Source organism: Dendrobium catenatum, unplaced genomic scaffold (assembly GCF_001605985.2).
Source record: "Dendrobium catenatum unplaced genomic scaffold, ASM160598v2 fragScaff_scaffold_1358, whole genome shotgun sequence".
NCBI lineage: Eukaryota > Viridiplantae > Streptophyta > Magnoliopsida > Asparagales > Orchidaceae > Dendrobium > Dendrobium catenatum.
In genome coordinates, this window is record NW_021319820.1 from 201,735 (window position 1) to 217,842 (window position 16,108).

Genomic DNA, 16,108 nt, shown 5'->3' on the forward strand with positions numbered 1-16,108 from the left:
GTTTTGCCTGCTGTTGCATTGACTGGTTTCATTGACTATGGATTTCCACATTGCATAGACTCATTGATCATTGACTGATATTGATTTGATTGACTGACATGCATATTGATAGCATAGCCGTGCTTTGATTTCAGTTATAGGTATTAGGTGACCTGCTGGGCTTTGTAAAGCTCATTATATGTGGTTGATATTTTCAGGTCAGGGCAAGGGAGCAGAAGATAGGAATTGATCCAGATTTTCAGGTTTTTGTCTTTTGATGATTTTGATTCTTTTGTACTCAGGATAGATTTCAGTACTAGTGATTGTAGTGTATTTTCTGAGTATTGTACATGACCTTTTGAGATATGAATCGACTTGTATATTGATGTTTTAAATTTTATAGATGTTTGATGGACTGTTTAATTGAAGGTTTTAGATAACTCTGGTAAATTGTTTGAGAAATAGATTGACATTCTTTCCAAGTTAGATCTTGGGGCGTGACACCTTCCTCTTGAAAATGGACCCCTAAGCCTAAGGAGAAAAGGAGATCAGAGATCGTTCTTGCCTCCTTGCCTCCTCGACCACAGCCAGAGTTCCACCAGACTACCACCTGACGCCCTGAGTTCCGCCGAACCACCACCTGACGCCCTGAGTTCCGTTGAACCACCACCTGACACCTAGAGTTCCGCCGGACCACCACGTGACACCCTGAGCTCCACCATACCACCACCTAATGCCCAGAGTTCCAGAGGACCACCACCTGATGCCTTGAGCTCCACCGAACCACCACCTATAGCACATAGTTTCGCAGGATCACCACCTAACACCCAAAGTTCAGCTGGACCATCACCTGACGCCTAAAGTTTTATCGAACTACCACTTGATGCCCGGTGTTCTGTCAGACCATCACCCGTCGCCTGGAGATCTACCAAACCACTACTTGATGCCGAAGTTCTATCAGACCACTGCCCAACACTGAAATTCTGTCAGACCACAGCCCACGCTGAAGTTCTGCCAAACCACCATTGGATTACCGACAGACCACCAAGTGACTCCATATTTTCATCTCCATTTATCACTAGATTTCAACCATACGATTGTCATTTGTAATCTAATCGCCCTTAAGCACGAGTCAGCCTACTGTAATCTACTCGAATTCTAGTTGAATCATTTTTAACTGTGTCAGGCCTCGTGGCTTTTCCCCTTTCCAGGATTTTCCATGTAAAAATCTCGTGGTCTATATGTTTGAGCTAGATATCCATACAACACTAAGACGTAGGATTATAACTCTATCACCGTATATATTCTAACCTGCAACAATGGTAATCTTTAAAACTATAATTCTATTGTCAATTCTATTATTTCTACCACATTATCCTTCAAACATTCTATAATCACACCTACCATATTTCTAATACAACTCCTATATTAATATCATAATTTAAACCCTAAATTATCAATCTCCTTAACATTATCTCTAACATATTTAATTTCCTCAGTGCATAGAATATTTATCTTCCTATGAATTATATTATTTATTAATTTCATTAATTTGCCTGTAAAAGAACCTATATTTCAAATTCCTACTATAATTTTATTTTTATTGACTAACTTCTTTGGCCATATCCATCCATAAAGTGAAAACTCTTACTTATTTAACCCTACACCCTGACACCAATGCAGCAGCACACTTCACACTATATTCATAAAAAAATAGATCAAAATAAACCAAAACAATCAAATCTAGATCCAAATAATAATAATAAAAAAAAACTCCAAAACCGTCCCCCACGTTTGCAATAATTATTAAGAGAATGAAATGCTCTGATTGACTCTTTGTTCTCGCATTAAAAAAAAAAGTGTTAATGGCCGCTGAGTTTGCCTTCCGGTAATTTCGAAGAACAAATACTCTTTTTGTACGGTTGGGGATGGGACCCGGGCACCCGCTCGTCTTTTTAAATATACAAATTCTGAAAGTTAATTATTTGTTAAAATAAAATATAATGCGCATTCAAATTGTTGAAACTACAAATTAAAACATCAAGAAATGAAATAAAATCAAGTTTAAAAACCGTGGATTGAGCATCATAGAAATTCCCATTACCTGCATATGCACCAGGCAAAAAAAAAAACAAAAAAAAAACGAAGGCTCCACTTGGACGAGGCATTCCCACTAACGGGTGTTCCGGCACCTACCACCACACAAAATCTTCTCCGAGTCATCATTTGGTTGGGAGTATTGTTGAATTGTGTAGGAGAAAACCCCTCACAAAACTAAAATTCTCAAACATGAAAAGCCACCTACCCATCGTTCATCCCCTTGTCCTCTTTGGCTTCTCATGGGCATCATGGCTAAGACGGCTGTGGCACTCGCAACCTAACATCTCCCTCCACTTCATATCACCCGTTGCCACCATGCCTAGGAAGATGGAGATCATCCAAGCTTGATTTCCAACTCATTGATACAAATTATTTTTTAGCATTAACTGCTCACCAGTTTTTCAAACTTCAGTTTTCACCTCACTTTTATCGTAACAAAAAGAAGCATGACAAGACAGCATCATGCCAGAATTGTAGCGATATAAATTAGAGAGAGTAGCTACTCCAATTTTTGCACAGATTCACCCATCTCAAAGAAGTATCACAAAGTTAACCTTATGAAATAAATAAAAGTAATAATTATCGAAAAAGCCACAAAAACAGTCCGACCAACCTAACTCAAACAAGTAATCAAAATAGTATGCCTCCGAAATAAAATGGTAATAATTACCTCATTCAGAAATAAGATTGAAAAATATACGAAATCAGTCTATCATTAAAGTTATTAGCAAACTTAAATAAGTTAAAATTCAAGTATTCCTGTACAATAATAATCACACTTGTGATCCAAACACAATAACTGGTCTGATCCCGTTTTTCCACAAGCAACTCATCAGTAACATTTGCAAGAACATACATCCAGAAAATAGAACTCCAACTGACCACATGATCAAGAAATAAAAAATAAGCCGTAAAACAGCTCAAGCAAAGATCATCTACATCATCAATAGTCTTCTCCTCTGGATATGACCTCTTTACAGGTAGGTCGAAGCAATATTGTGTGCTCGAATTGTGCCACATAGCTTCCCTTCACATCACACAAGGGAGGGTAAGGCTGCCAAAAGTGTGCACCAGCAAAAGAGTATAATCAATTACATAAGTAGCAACAGTTTTTCTTTCGCTTTAATGTGCCATATTTTGCCAATTGTTACCGTCAGCATTACTTATAAGATATCTCCATTCCAAATGAATATTTAAGAAATTTCATAAAACAGACGTAAAAGCTATTTCAAGAAGATATGAACGACCTTAAGCTCAGAAGAGAGCTATAAATTCCCATCCCATATTAGAATCTCTCTTTGCTATAGAGAAATTCCAACTTCAGAGCTGTGAGCAAGCTGATAAAAGCAGTTGCAACGAGAGAAATCTCCTTGGATAGTCCATAAATCTAAAGCTGTCGCACCCAACTTAAGGATTGAAGTAGTCCTTAAATCTACCCTAGTACATGAGATACGGGCAACGATAATGTGCTCTCTACCGAGAAACAATATTCTGCTAGCCACCTGAAACCTCTGCAACTGTCCCCACGGTTCTTTTAAGACAGACACGTGACACTTGTTCTGATTAAAAAAGGGGATATAAAAAGAAACTGGAACAAATTTGAGGGACTCACAAATAAGCTCTAGAAGCATGATGGAGCAATGAGTATCACCAAGTGCCAAAATAAGAATGCAGGTTCAATTTACCTTAAAGCTAAAAGTCAGAAACTCTAAGTTGTCAATAAGACAGATTTAGCGTTGCTAACATAAGCTTTACCCATAAAATTTAGTAGATAAAATACAAAATAGGAAAAGAGTACAAATTTAAGGTGAATAAAGTTGAAAAACAGAACCAAACAAGATCCAACAGGTGCCACTAACAAAAAGTAAAATAAAATCATGAGGGTGAATAAAAGAATTAATATAACAAGCATTACCTAAATGATGAAATAAAAAAATAAAAAAGAAAATAAAACAGAAATTCAATCACGAGCAACTTATTCAGCTTGGATAAGTGAAAGGAAAAGCTCAAGGTTCAGAACATTTGTTTTGAAGATGGCCACTGTCATAGCTCTGTCCAAGAAAACGTCTTCTCAGATGCCAGCAAAGGCTTTCTTAAAAGGGAAAAAATATCTAAAGGAATGTTAATGCGATTTTTTATTGTCAGCGACTGAAGGAGCAGAGGGCATTTTAAGCAAAGCGTCCCCTCAGAACTAGCTCAACTTGCCCTAGCTGGAAGCCAAGTTCTGTTCAAAGGACGTACCTAACGCATAAAGCTTCATATCAAAGAGGAGTTTGTGAAGGGAATAAAGTATGCAATCATTACCCCTACATGATGGAGATGCTGTTTCTATTGATTCAAGAATGTGACCTCCATATCACAATGAAAAGACCAAATCATTCTCCAGGTTCACCCTCTTAAATGCTGATTTTGTCTCTAAAAAGTTTCTTCATAATAAACTTGTAACAACTTTGTTTGTTTTGAAAAATTGTTCAAACAAAAGATATAGTACATACACCCATCAAGAAAAACATAAAAATATTCTTGATTTTACTAGGTCACATGCAGGTGCCCAATTAAAAACTGAACTTGGTAGGGTCCAGGTCAAAATGCTGAGTGGTAAGACTGCAAGTCCAATTAAGGATGTGAATTATCTGTAATTCTTTCTTAAGCAATGGGAGGAGAATAGTTTCATAAAATAGCCTGAGAACGCCTCTACGTCAAATGTGCCAAGCTCTTCTAAGTTGAAGAAATCGCTATCTTTTCAACAAACATGCTTTTGAAAAGGTTAACCATAAAGAATAATTTACGTTTTGGTGGTCAGAAAATTAAAAAAAGTGCTTAAGGGATTGTTTATGCGTAAGGATGTTAGTCAAGTATTATTTAGATTCAAATATTCCTACTTTGATGAATGATGATCTTCCTGACCACATTTTAAAGACATGATATATTGTTGTTGTTGTTGTGATATATTGTTGATTTGACTCATGGATAATAACAACCTAATTTGCAAGTTAACATAATTTGAATGACCTCATCCAAACATGTTGAGCTTAATATGTAGGTAAATGGGTTGCTTAAGAAAGAATATATTACAAACCTGAACAATACCAGCGTCACACAAATTCTTCAGAGCCATCAAGTATTTTGCCTCCCCGAGGCGGTCCAGGTAACGCCGGCAAAATGCCAGGGTTGAAAAATGCTTATTTATGGTAGCAAGTAGTTGCTTTGCCCTAGGTAACCTTAGTGGTATATGTCCAACGTCAAAATTTTTCATGTAATGGCTGCATTCAAGATCTTCTCTCACAAATCCTTTGCCTGCCAAAATGACTCAGTCACATCAGTCCTATCCTAACAAAGTAGGGTTGATTATGACTGCGTTGCCATTAAATTTATGATATTTGACAGTCATACTTAAGCGATAGTGCGATACAAATTCTTCCCATTAAATTACATGCATCTATAATTATCAATTAGGATTTAATAAAATACGGCTTAATTCAGGATCTACAAATATTCATGAGCAAATCAAACGTCTACCTGTTGAGCCAAAAGTTTCAATAGCATAAAATTCACCCTCCTCCATCTTTGTTTGCTCCCCACCTTTTACGATAGGAACAGACTTGCCAGCATGAATTTGGTAAGGTCCAATACTATGGCCATTCAAATTTCTGATGCTTTTAACTGAAACATAAGAAATAAATTATAAGACATGATAACTTGCTCAAAAAGTATAAAAAAGGTCAATGATAAAACCTAGGAAAATAAAAAATGTAAGATCAGAATGAACTAAACAACTAATGTAGAACAATAATTATGCAATGCGCATGTATGCAAAATAGTCCTCGACCATTCAATCAAGCTATACTAGCTAATAATATGCCAATATACTACTGGATTAGCACTAACTACTGGTTAAACATAAGGAAAACTATTTTTTTAGATATTTTGCAAGATTATAATCTCTCAAATGATATTAGTAAGCTTATAAAGAAAATGAAATTGTGATATAAGAAGATCCTAAGGAGCCTATATGAGTAGTCCATCGCAAACTGGATCCTTCTTCCTTTAAAGTCCTTCAAAGATTGTGAATTCACACTCTCAAAAAATTATCTTGAGGTAGGAAACACACAATTACAAAATAAAAATAATGAAAATTTCCTTTATTTAGCAAATGCTTTGGACTACAAGAGACTTTATTTACAGGAATGAGAGATAGAAATACACCGAGTAAATAGTTGAACCTACTGTCACATCCATATCTACCACCAAATTTAAACCTAGCATCAGCGTAACAGCCCAACATGGCCAATTATGTAAGAAATGATAGCACATAGGCCCATAATATAACATGATCCACAGACCTGACAATTAAAAAAATTCAAGAAAAAGTACGAAAGATAACTAAATACAAGCAAACATGTCATAATACATAACATCTAGACTCAATAAAGAAAATACATCAAAATAAAATTAAATATAACTACAAACAAAATTATCGGTGTATTAAAAGGGCTCCAAAATGCATTCTGCATCAACTTCCTTGGCTTCTAAGAATTCGACAATGTTGAATGAACTCCTAAATACAAGGAGATAATGAGGGAAAAGGCCGTCACATCTGCCCCAAGTCATTCATGATTATCATGAGGCATGAATGTATTATGTTAGGAAATGAACTTATGAGCCCACCATCTTGTATCAGGATTAAATAAGAAACTGATCATTTATTTGATATTGCTAGAAATGAGATTTCTAAGTTGGAAACTTACTTTTTAGTTGAACTAAGATTACAAATTTGTTATTCTTGCTTGAGTTCACCTGTGATTAAATTAAATTTGTGGTACTAGATTAGATCTTAAGGAGTTCTAAAAAGTTATTTGTTTTAAATCTTTTAAGGTTATAAGAAACTCATGAAGCATATAAATTTCATTGAATGATTGAATAAAATTTGAGTTTTCCTTCCAATTCTTGTTTAGGCAATTAGATGTGAATTTTTTTAGTGCTTCTAAACTTTTTACAGTAACTTGCAAGGGAGTGATTTTTCTTGTACTGATGTGAGGTCTGGATATTTCAATTGGTGATATTAATCCATGTTATTTCTTCCAAATTGTTCAGTGATAGGTTTGTTTGCATGATTAAGAACTAGTCAATTTTGATACATAGTAGTCATTTTTTGTGGTGTGAATATTAGTCATCAAAGAATCTTATACAAGTTCTTATAATTTTAGAATTTGATGAGTCATATTATCATTTGGAATAAAAAATGTTTTCTAAGTTTGCAACAAATGTTGTTAATCTTCATTATTGTTTAAAATTGCACAATATGAGGCCCTCCTCAGCCCAATTCCAGTAAAAGACGCCTCGAGGGTTACGCCTCTCACTTTTTTATGAGGCTTGTGTCTCAGCTTAGCATGCCTCACCTTGCTAGCATAAGGCTTAAGCCTCACCCTATATATATATCTATATATATACTTCATGCACATTTGAGTTGTAACAACTTCCTCTCAACTGCCTCAACCTCTATCTCGCGGCCTTCGTCGTAGCCAACACCTTCGTAGCCGTATACCGCCACCTTAAAAACTTTGGAGTATTAATCTCATCTTTATGTTGATGAAAAACATTTATTAAAGATGAACATGATTGAAATAAATTAAGAGAAGCAGATTGTGAGGCATTCAACTCCACCGGATGAGTAGGGGTTAGACCAATTTGTTATGGCGAAAACTCAAATAAAGACCACCTTAGTGATGATAGTGCAAATGATTTCTGAGTTGTTGCCAATTATTTCAACTTTCATTATGAATTAAATGTAAATGAGTAGGATATTGAGAAAGAAGAAATTTGGAGTTGAACTTGATGTTATATGATACTTTTATGCAATTTCAATATTTAATATTGTTTTGCTCTTATAATATTTGGATTTCAATTCTATTTCACGCAATTTATCACTTTTCACTTTCAATCTTGTGCAATTTTTGGTTTCATATGTATGCAAATTTATTAATTCATAATTCAATAGAAAGTTAATATATCATCATGTAATATATTAATTAGGAATTTTATAAAAATTTACTTTTGACCTTTATTTTCACTTTACGCCTGACCTTTATTAACACAATCTTAACACTGCCGTTGCCAGGTCCCAAGTCCTGGATGAGAAAAGTGGAGGGTTGCGTTAGATAGTCGACAGCCAGCGTAAAACTTGTCGAACAATAATGACATGAATCTTTTAAGAAATTGTGTTAATGCTTATGCCTAACCTCACGATAAAAAAAAAGTCTCAATATCTAATTGCGCAATTTCAAACCTTGATATGCACCTAAATATAAGTTGAGAAACTGCAAATTACGATCTTTTGAATGTTTCTTTTGCACATCCATCCTAGATTTGCATTAGTGAACCTTAGACTACAAGACTTCCTACATAAAAATGATATAAGAGCTAAGAATGTATCAAAATGACTAGAAGTGAGGCTCAATATTTGTGTCAGTTAACAAATCAGCATCATGATGGGATTTTGAATACCTTGCAAAACCAATTAAACAAATTGTTACAACACAACCATTTGACACAAATAAATCAACAGCCAACCTAACCCTGTAAACTAATCAAATTTGCATACCAAAACTAAATATTGAATCTAGCTTTTTAATGAAGAACTCATTCACAATATTGTTAGGAGGACAGCAATTCATCGTGAAAGAAACAATCAAGATAGACGTCATAGGAAGTATGTTAATAAAAATCATGACAACCTTATGACATTAATGAAGACATAATTAGGAAAGTTAAAATTGACGAGTCTACTTTTGATAGGAGATTAGATCATAAGGTCTTTTTCTAGCTCGGTAATGAATATGGGTAATTCTTTGATTGGCAAACGATGTCTAGGGAACAATGAATAAGGCTTATAAAACTAAAACAAACTGGGCAAGCAAAAATGTAGGGATGGGCCTAATGGCCTATCATGTTTATTGACTTTATGTCCGGGCTTCAAATAGGCAAAAACAAAAGAAACATATCATTAAGAATCACACCTGATTGAAATACTTCTCAACAAACACCTTTTTGAACTCATAGCATGGGTCAAAGTCTAATACCTTCCATGAGTTTGTTAATCCCAACCAAAAAACATGAAGGACCTCAACAAAAAAGGAGATTCTGACAAAATAACATATGAGTCATGTTTGACATGCTACAGACGAATAACAATTTAGGAGATCTATGTTTTCCCAATAAAAGTGAATTTGAACCCACATTGGCATCACAGATTGAGCATCTAAAACTGGGTGGTGATTCTAAACCTTCTAGCCAATCCTGTGAAATGATGGAGCTTGATTATGAGGGAGCCACTTCATCTAAATAATCATAATTGAAAATTAATAATTTAAACACAATTGAGAAGTCGAAAGGCTTTGCTGCCTCCTCCAAAGAAAGGATCATCGAGCAAAGGAAAAGGCAAAGACACAGTGATCAATGAAAGGATTAGTCCTAAGGATTCTATGAAGTCTGCTTCTGATAAGGAAGTGAACTATAATATCTTGTCACATCTGCAAAAGATTTCTATGAGCCACAGTGTCTACAAAGCTCTTATGATGTTGAAGGATTTCTACGAAACTGTAAACCGAACCTCTTAAATATTTAGAAAAATATGAAGCATATTTCACAGAGTGGTGCTTTATTGAAATTCTATGAGCGTAAAATAGTCAAACAATTATATTTTCTGAAAAAGATTGTCTACTCGATACATCAAAGCATAATCGTGCCCTGTATATTGCAATGGAGAGTGATAACATCATGAAAGTCAAATACTAGTCAACCTAGGTTCTTCAACAAATCTTATGAGTTTATGAACACTGAAGTGTTTATCCATTAATGTTTAACATCGCATGGTTTTGATTGAAAATGACAGCAGACCATGAGGTCTTTCTTCTTACCCTTGAGGTTAGGAAAACTTTATATAAAAGTTATATTTCATGTGGCCGAACCCAACACCTTGCTTAATGCTCTTTAGGATCGGCCTGACTCCATGAATATAGCATGGCCCCATCAACTTTGCACTGATGCATAAAATATTTAAGGATGAAGAAGAATTCAAGATCTCTAACGACACGCAAGCCTTTAGCGGTTCATGAAGTAAAAATTTATGATGCCCAATATTTCATTCTGAACAAACCAAAATCAATACAATCTTCCAAAATTGAGGCATTAACCTTGAAGACTGCAACACAATTCAAAGAGAAGAATGACAAGAAGCAAAGAGGGCAAAAGAAGAAAGCGTCGATCCTTCCTAAAGCAATAAGTACTTCACTTAAATTGAAAAAGGCTATTCCTCACCTAAGGAATGATACCAAAATATGGCATTCCTATTAAACTTAAGGATTGTTGACCTCGACAGCAAATCGAAGGTCAAATCAACCAAGCACAATGAAAACATGAAGCGATAGACACAATATCGAGCAAAAAATGTCCAAACACATCAACTAAAACTCAAAATGGTTGAAAAGGCATCCATTCATAAAACGAATAGTGTCGACATGTTTGAGAAAGATGAAACAACTATAATAGACACTCACATTAGCAGGGGGTCTTCAACAACAACAACAACAACAAGCCTTTGGCCCACTACGAGGGGTCGGCTACATGAATCCTTTTTCGCCATTGTGTCCAGTTAAAAGTCAAATTTTTATTTAAATCTAATAAAGAAAGATTATTTCTAATGTTTTCGAACCAAGTCTTTTTAGGTCTACCTCTACCTTTCTTAAAATAAGTCAAATCTAAAACCTCAACTTTCCTAATCGGGTCATCAAAAAGCCTCCGTTTAATGTTACCAAACCATCTAAGGCGACTCTCTCTAATCTTATCTTCCACTGGAGCTATTCCAACCTTTTCACACATATGCTCATTTCGTATCCTATCTCTAAGGGTCAAGCCACTCATCCACCTAAGCATCCTCATCTCTGCAACACTTAACTTAGTATTATGCTTCACTTTTAATGGCCAACATTCGGCACCATAAAGCATTGCAGGTCTCACCACCATCTTATAGAATTTTCCCTTAAGGTTGAGGGGGACTTTTCTATCACATAATAAACCCAATGCATTCCTCCACTTCAACCATCCAACTTGAATTCTATGACTTGATCGCCCAAAGTCACAATCCCCTCACTAGGTCTATTACTACTAAAATTACATTCCATATATTCCGTTTTAGATCTACTCAAGCGAAAACCTTTAGATTCTAAGGTTGACCTCCATAATTCAAGTTTACTTTCAACTCCCTCTCTAGTCTTATCAACAAGAAGAATATCATCAATACCCAAATATGCTAAAAAAAACTATTCACTCACCTCTTACTCATTCCTCACTTGATCGACTCCCTCTCTCTTTTGGTTTCCATAGTTGAAAGCCCAAACCCTCTCCCTCTCAACTCATTCATACGCAAAGCTTTGCACGACCCCGCATGCCAGCCAGGTGTCTATCACACCTATGCTCAGATCTACCACCGCTCGACCCACCAGCTCTCACAGACTGTCGCTTGACTTTGCCGGCATGTCAGCCTGTAACTGACCTCCTGCCCGCACTAGAAATCCACTCGGTCGCTGCCATCCTCTTTCTCCTTCCCTTTTCTTCTTTCCTCTTCTCATTATGTATTATTCTCCTTTCCTCTTTTTCCCTTTCCTTTCATATTTTTTCCTCTTATTCTTCTCCCTATTTCTTCTTCTTCCTTTTCCTCCTCCTTCCTCCAACCGCTCTCTTCTCACTTTCTATCTAAACAAAGAGAGAAATCTCCTCATTCTCTATGTATCTTCTCTTCCTCCACGTCTTCTCTTTCTTTCCCTCTCTACTCTCTCTCCCTTCTCTAAATAGAGAGAGAAGTTTCTTTTTCAGATTATTTCCCTCTCCCTTTGTCACTCTATAAAGAAACCCCATATCTCTTTTTCTCTCTAAAATAGAGAAAAATTAATTTTCTCTCACAAAGCCCCCTTTATTTTCTCTAAACAAGGAGGGAAGTTTCACTTTCCTCCATCTCTCTCACAACCCCTCTCTCTCAAATCAACGGGATAAATTTTTTTTTCTCATTAAACCTGCATTTCACTCTAAATAGAGATAAACTTCATTTTCCTACTGTATAATCTCTCCTTCCCTCTTTCTTCACTCATGATCTCTTCTTTCTCTCTCTAAAAAAGAAAGAAAGAAAGAAAAGAGGCACAAAAAAGAGAAATTTTTTGCCGTCATCATCTTCAACGTCTTGCGCTTAAATGTATAAAGCTCAAAACCCTTTAAAATCTCTAAGAATCCATGATGCAATGCGCTTGGAGCGACAAATGAAACATGTGCATACTTTTCTTAGCTAGCAAGTGTAACTCATAAGTGACATTAGCGATGAAACGAGTAAGCCTTGTGCATGCCTTTCCTAGCATGACAGGGTGAAGTAAAGTACTCATGCGTATCTTCCTTGATGTTGCAGGGAAATATAAAGACTTGCAAACAAGTACTTGAAGATCTATATATTGCCTTTCTTGGCTAGTGGGATAGAAGACTACAGTTGCAGTGCCTTATAACATTGATCATCCATGTCTTTCTTGGTCGATGACGTCCCCCTATATGGGAGAGATAATGGGTTGCTATCGAAATTCAGAATCATAGGGAACTCACATAGAACAAAATAAAAATATGAATTTTTTGAATATGAATTAAAATAAAAAATAATTTAAATTATTATTATAAAATGGTAAAATGTGTCGAAATTTGTAAAAAAAAATGCGAACAATATTTGACTTCCAGGAGACTTATAAGGAATTTTAAAGCTTGCAAACGGGCGTGAACAAACTTTTCCTCTATTTCTAAGACACTCATGAACCCTCAAAGTTTAAGAAAATACACCATGCAAATTGAACTTGTTATGAAAATGAATTAGGGTGCTCCTTTATTTATAACACAAAAATTGCTTCCCTATGGAGCCCACTTAGTTAAAATTCAATTATACAAAAAAACAAGGGCGGGAGTGAAAAATGTGTGAAGATTCCAATTCATGACACTCGCAATCGGATCCACAATGCACCCACATGTGAACATAATGCGAGCAATAATGAACCTAAAATTCAAAATCATGAGTACGACCTGATGATAGCTGTGTGCTCCAAAAATTCGCCCCAACCTCCCCCGCTGCTTTTCTTCGGACGAGTTTTAACGGATTAAGTTCCGGTGTAAATTTTGGGAAGGCAGATGAGTTTGTACATAAGACACTACCTAGAGATTTCACCCTCATTTCACGAGGACTTTATGATCTGAGTTCTGGTTTCCTATAGACGCAAACCCCTATAGTTAATTACCCGTCCCGATAACGAGAGAGAACTTTTGATTAATGCTAGTCGTTTATCAGATACGTAGAGAAATGTGTTATCTGGCATATAGTAGCAACATGTGTATTGGAGAATTTGGTATTTAAAATTTAAATTTCACTATCTTGTACTTAAAGCAGATGGTGGGGGCCGGGAGGAGGGGGTGGCGATGAGCTCGATCAAGATCCCATGGTTCCATTATCTCAGGTCATCGTGGTCCCTGGTCTACTTAGTTAGAGGAGGTAGTCGACCCAACTTGACCGAAGGATCCTTGTCAACACCATGGGTTGCTTCGTCCAAGAGTACCTTGTAGACCTGGGATGGATATTTGTCTAAGAGGACAAATTTGAATCCACCTTAGCTAACAAAGGGCTTTGTGCCCTATTAATTATATCATATTGATTGATATGTCAAGGATTTGATGCCACTAAGGAATGTATTGGCTCTGCCCATAACCGTTATCTCGTGGTGCCATTTGACGATAGAACCACTCGGTTCAGAGGGCCCCAGGTCATAACCATTTACCTGCAGTGCCATTTAGTGGCAAAACTGCCGGTTAGAGAACACGTACCATCCTTATTGGCAGGAGACTATTTTGAGAATGAATCCTAGTGATATTCTCGACCGAACATAAGCTCTTTGTGAGCTGAGGTTATTTTCAACTTTGTCCATCTGGACAAACTGTTGTGGAAGGTGGATAAATTTGCTTTAAGTGGTTGGATGGTTGTGATGTAGGACTACAATGTTTTTATTGGATGCAATAAGAACTTGCACGATTTCTTGAATAAAATAATTTAGATTAAACTATTAGCAATCAAAATGACAAAAGAAAACGTAAGAGAGGTGGCTATGCTTAGGCCAAATTACATGCCAAGCACTTAGATTATCAAAACAACTTAGAATTTAAATAACATGCAAATTTAGTAGCTTTCAACAAAATCCCTACGATAACAATGAGATTAGAAGCATAGAAAGCTAACCTCAATTCTTACGATTACTAGGCTTGGCAGAGATAGGTGAGCAAGACCTTCATGAATCAAGTCAAACCACAAGAGAGAGTTAAACTACGAAAATACAAGAGTAGGAAGATTGGAAGACCTTTGTCACAGTTTGGACATAATCCACCGTTGAACGATACCAAGTTGCTCCTCTATGACTTCGGTGAGAGTATCTAAAATGCGCTCCACGTATTCCTCAATAGTGTTGTCGATCTCCGGATTGACGTCGAAGAATGTGGAGCGAAGAACGTGAAATAAACCTTGCTCTTCGTAGGCAATGCAAAAATCAAGATCGGGATCGGCCATGCATCGATCTTGTTGCATTGAAGTGTGGTAGGAGGTATTTTTTTGTTGTCCTTGCCGCTTTTCCTTGAAAAAAAAAATGTTTCTCTCAAGAATCTAAGTGGGAGAAGGTAAGAGAAGGTGGCCGGCTATGATGCACCGGCACTTCTTCTCAAAGAGGCATGTAGTGTCCGACACATATCTAACACGACACTCGTCCGACACTTCTCGGACACATGTCACACACGCCGAAAATGTTGCCAAGAACAACAACAACAACAACAACAACATCAAGCCTTTATCCCACTAAGTGGGGTCGGCTACATGAATCCTTTTTCTCCATTGTGTCCTATTAAAAGTCAAATTCTCGTTTAAATCTAATAAAGAAAGGTCATTCCTAATATTTTCTAACCAAGTCTTTTTAGGTCTACCCCTACCTTTCTTAGCATAAGTCAAATCTAATACCTCTACTCTCCTAACCAGGTCATCGGAAGGCCGCTATTTTATGTGACCAAACCATCTAAGGAGACTCTCTCTAATCTTATCTTCTACTGAAGCTACTCCAACCTTTTCACGTATATGCTCATTTCATATTCTATCTCTAAGGGTAAAGCCACTCATCCACCTAAGCATCCTCATCTCTGCCACACTTAACTTAGTATTATGCTTCTCTTTTAAAGGCCAACATTCGGCACCATAAAGCATTGCAGGCCTCACTACCATCTTATAGAATTTTCCCTTAAGTTTGAGGGGTACATTTCTATCACATAACAAGCCCGATGCATTCCGCCACTTCAACCATCCAACTTGAATTATGCTGATAATATCACAATCTATTTCACCATCACTCTGAACAACAGATCCAAGATATCAAAACGTGTACTCTTATTAATGACTTGATCGCCCAAAGTCACAATCCCCTCACTAGGACTATTACTGCTAAAATTACACTCCATATATTCCGTTTTAGATCTACTCAAGCGAAAACCTTTAGACTCTAAGGTTGACCTCCATAATTCAAGTTTACCTTCAACTCCCTCTCTAGTCTTATCAACAAGAAGAATATCATCAGCAAAAAGCATACACCAAGGTACATCATCTTGCAAATGTCTAGTGAGAACATCCAAGACTAAAGCAAAAAGATATGGGCTTAAGGCTGATCCTTGATGTAACCCAACCGAAATAGGGAAATACTTGGTCAAACCACCTTGTGTTTGAACACAAGTAATAGCTCCTGCATACATATCTTTAATGATTTGAATATAAGCATTATTGACTCCTTTCTTATCAAGAACTCTCCATAGCACTTCTCTTGGAACTTTATCATATGCTTTTTCTAAATCAATAAATATCATATGTAGATCATCCTTATTTTCTCTATATTTCTCCATCAAACCTCTTAATAAATGTATGGCTTCCATAATC

The 16,108-nt window shown here is 36.3% G+C and overlaps 1 protein-coding gene across 4 annotated transcripts in view; it reads right to left on the reverse strand.

Annotated features, from left to right (window-relative positions):
• Positions 1–2,773: 2,773 nt before the first annotated feature.
• The window catches only part of LOC110100142 (methionine aminopeptidase 2B), a 65,198-nt gene continuing 51,863 nt past the window's right edge, over positions 2,774–16,108 (reverse strand). For all 4 annotated transcript variants that reach the window (XM_020827567.2, XM_020827565.2, XM_020827568.2 and 1 more), the window contains 3 exons: positions 5,599–5,742; positions 5,159–5,376; positions 2,774–3,133 (listed from right to left, as the gene is read on the reverse strand). In XM_020827567.2, coding sequence (XP_020683226.1) covers positions 3,023–3,133; positions 5,159–5,376; positions 5,599–5,742 — 473 coding nt within the window. In that variant the 3' untranslated portion in view covers positions 2,774–3,022. The remainder of the gene's footprint in view (positions 3,134–5,158; positions 5,377–5,598; positions 5,743–16,108) is intronic.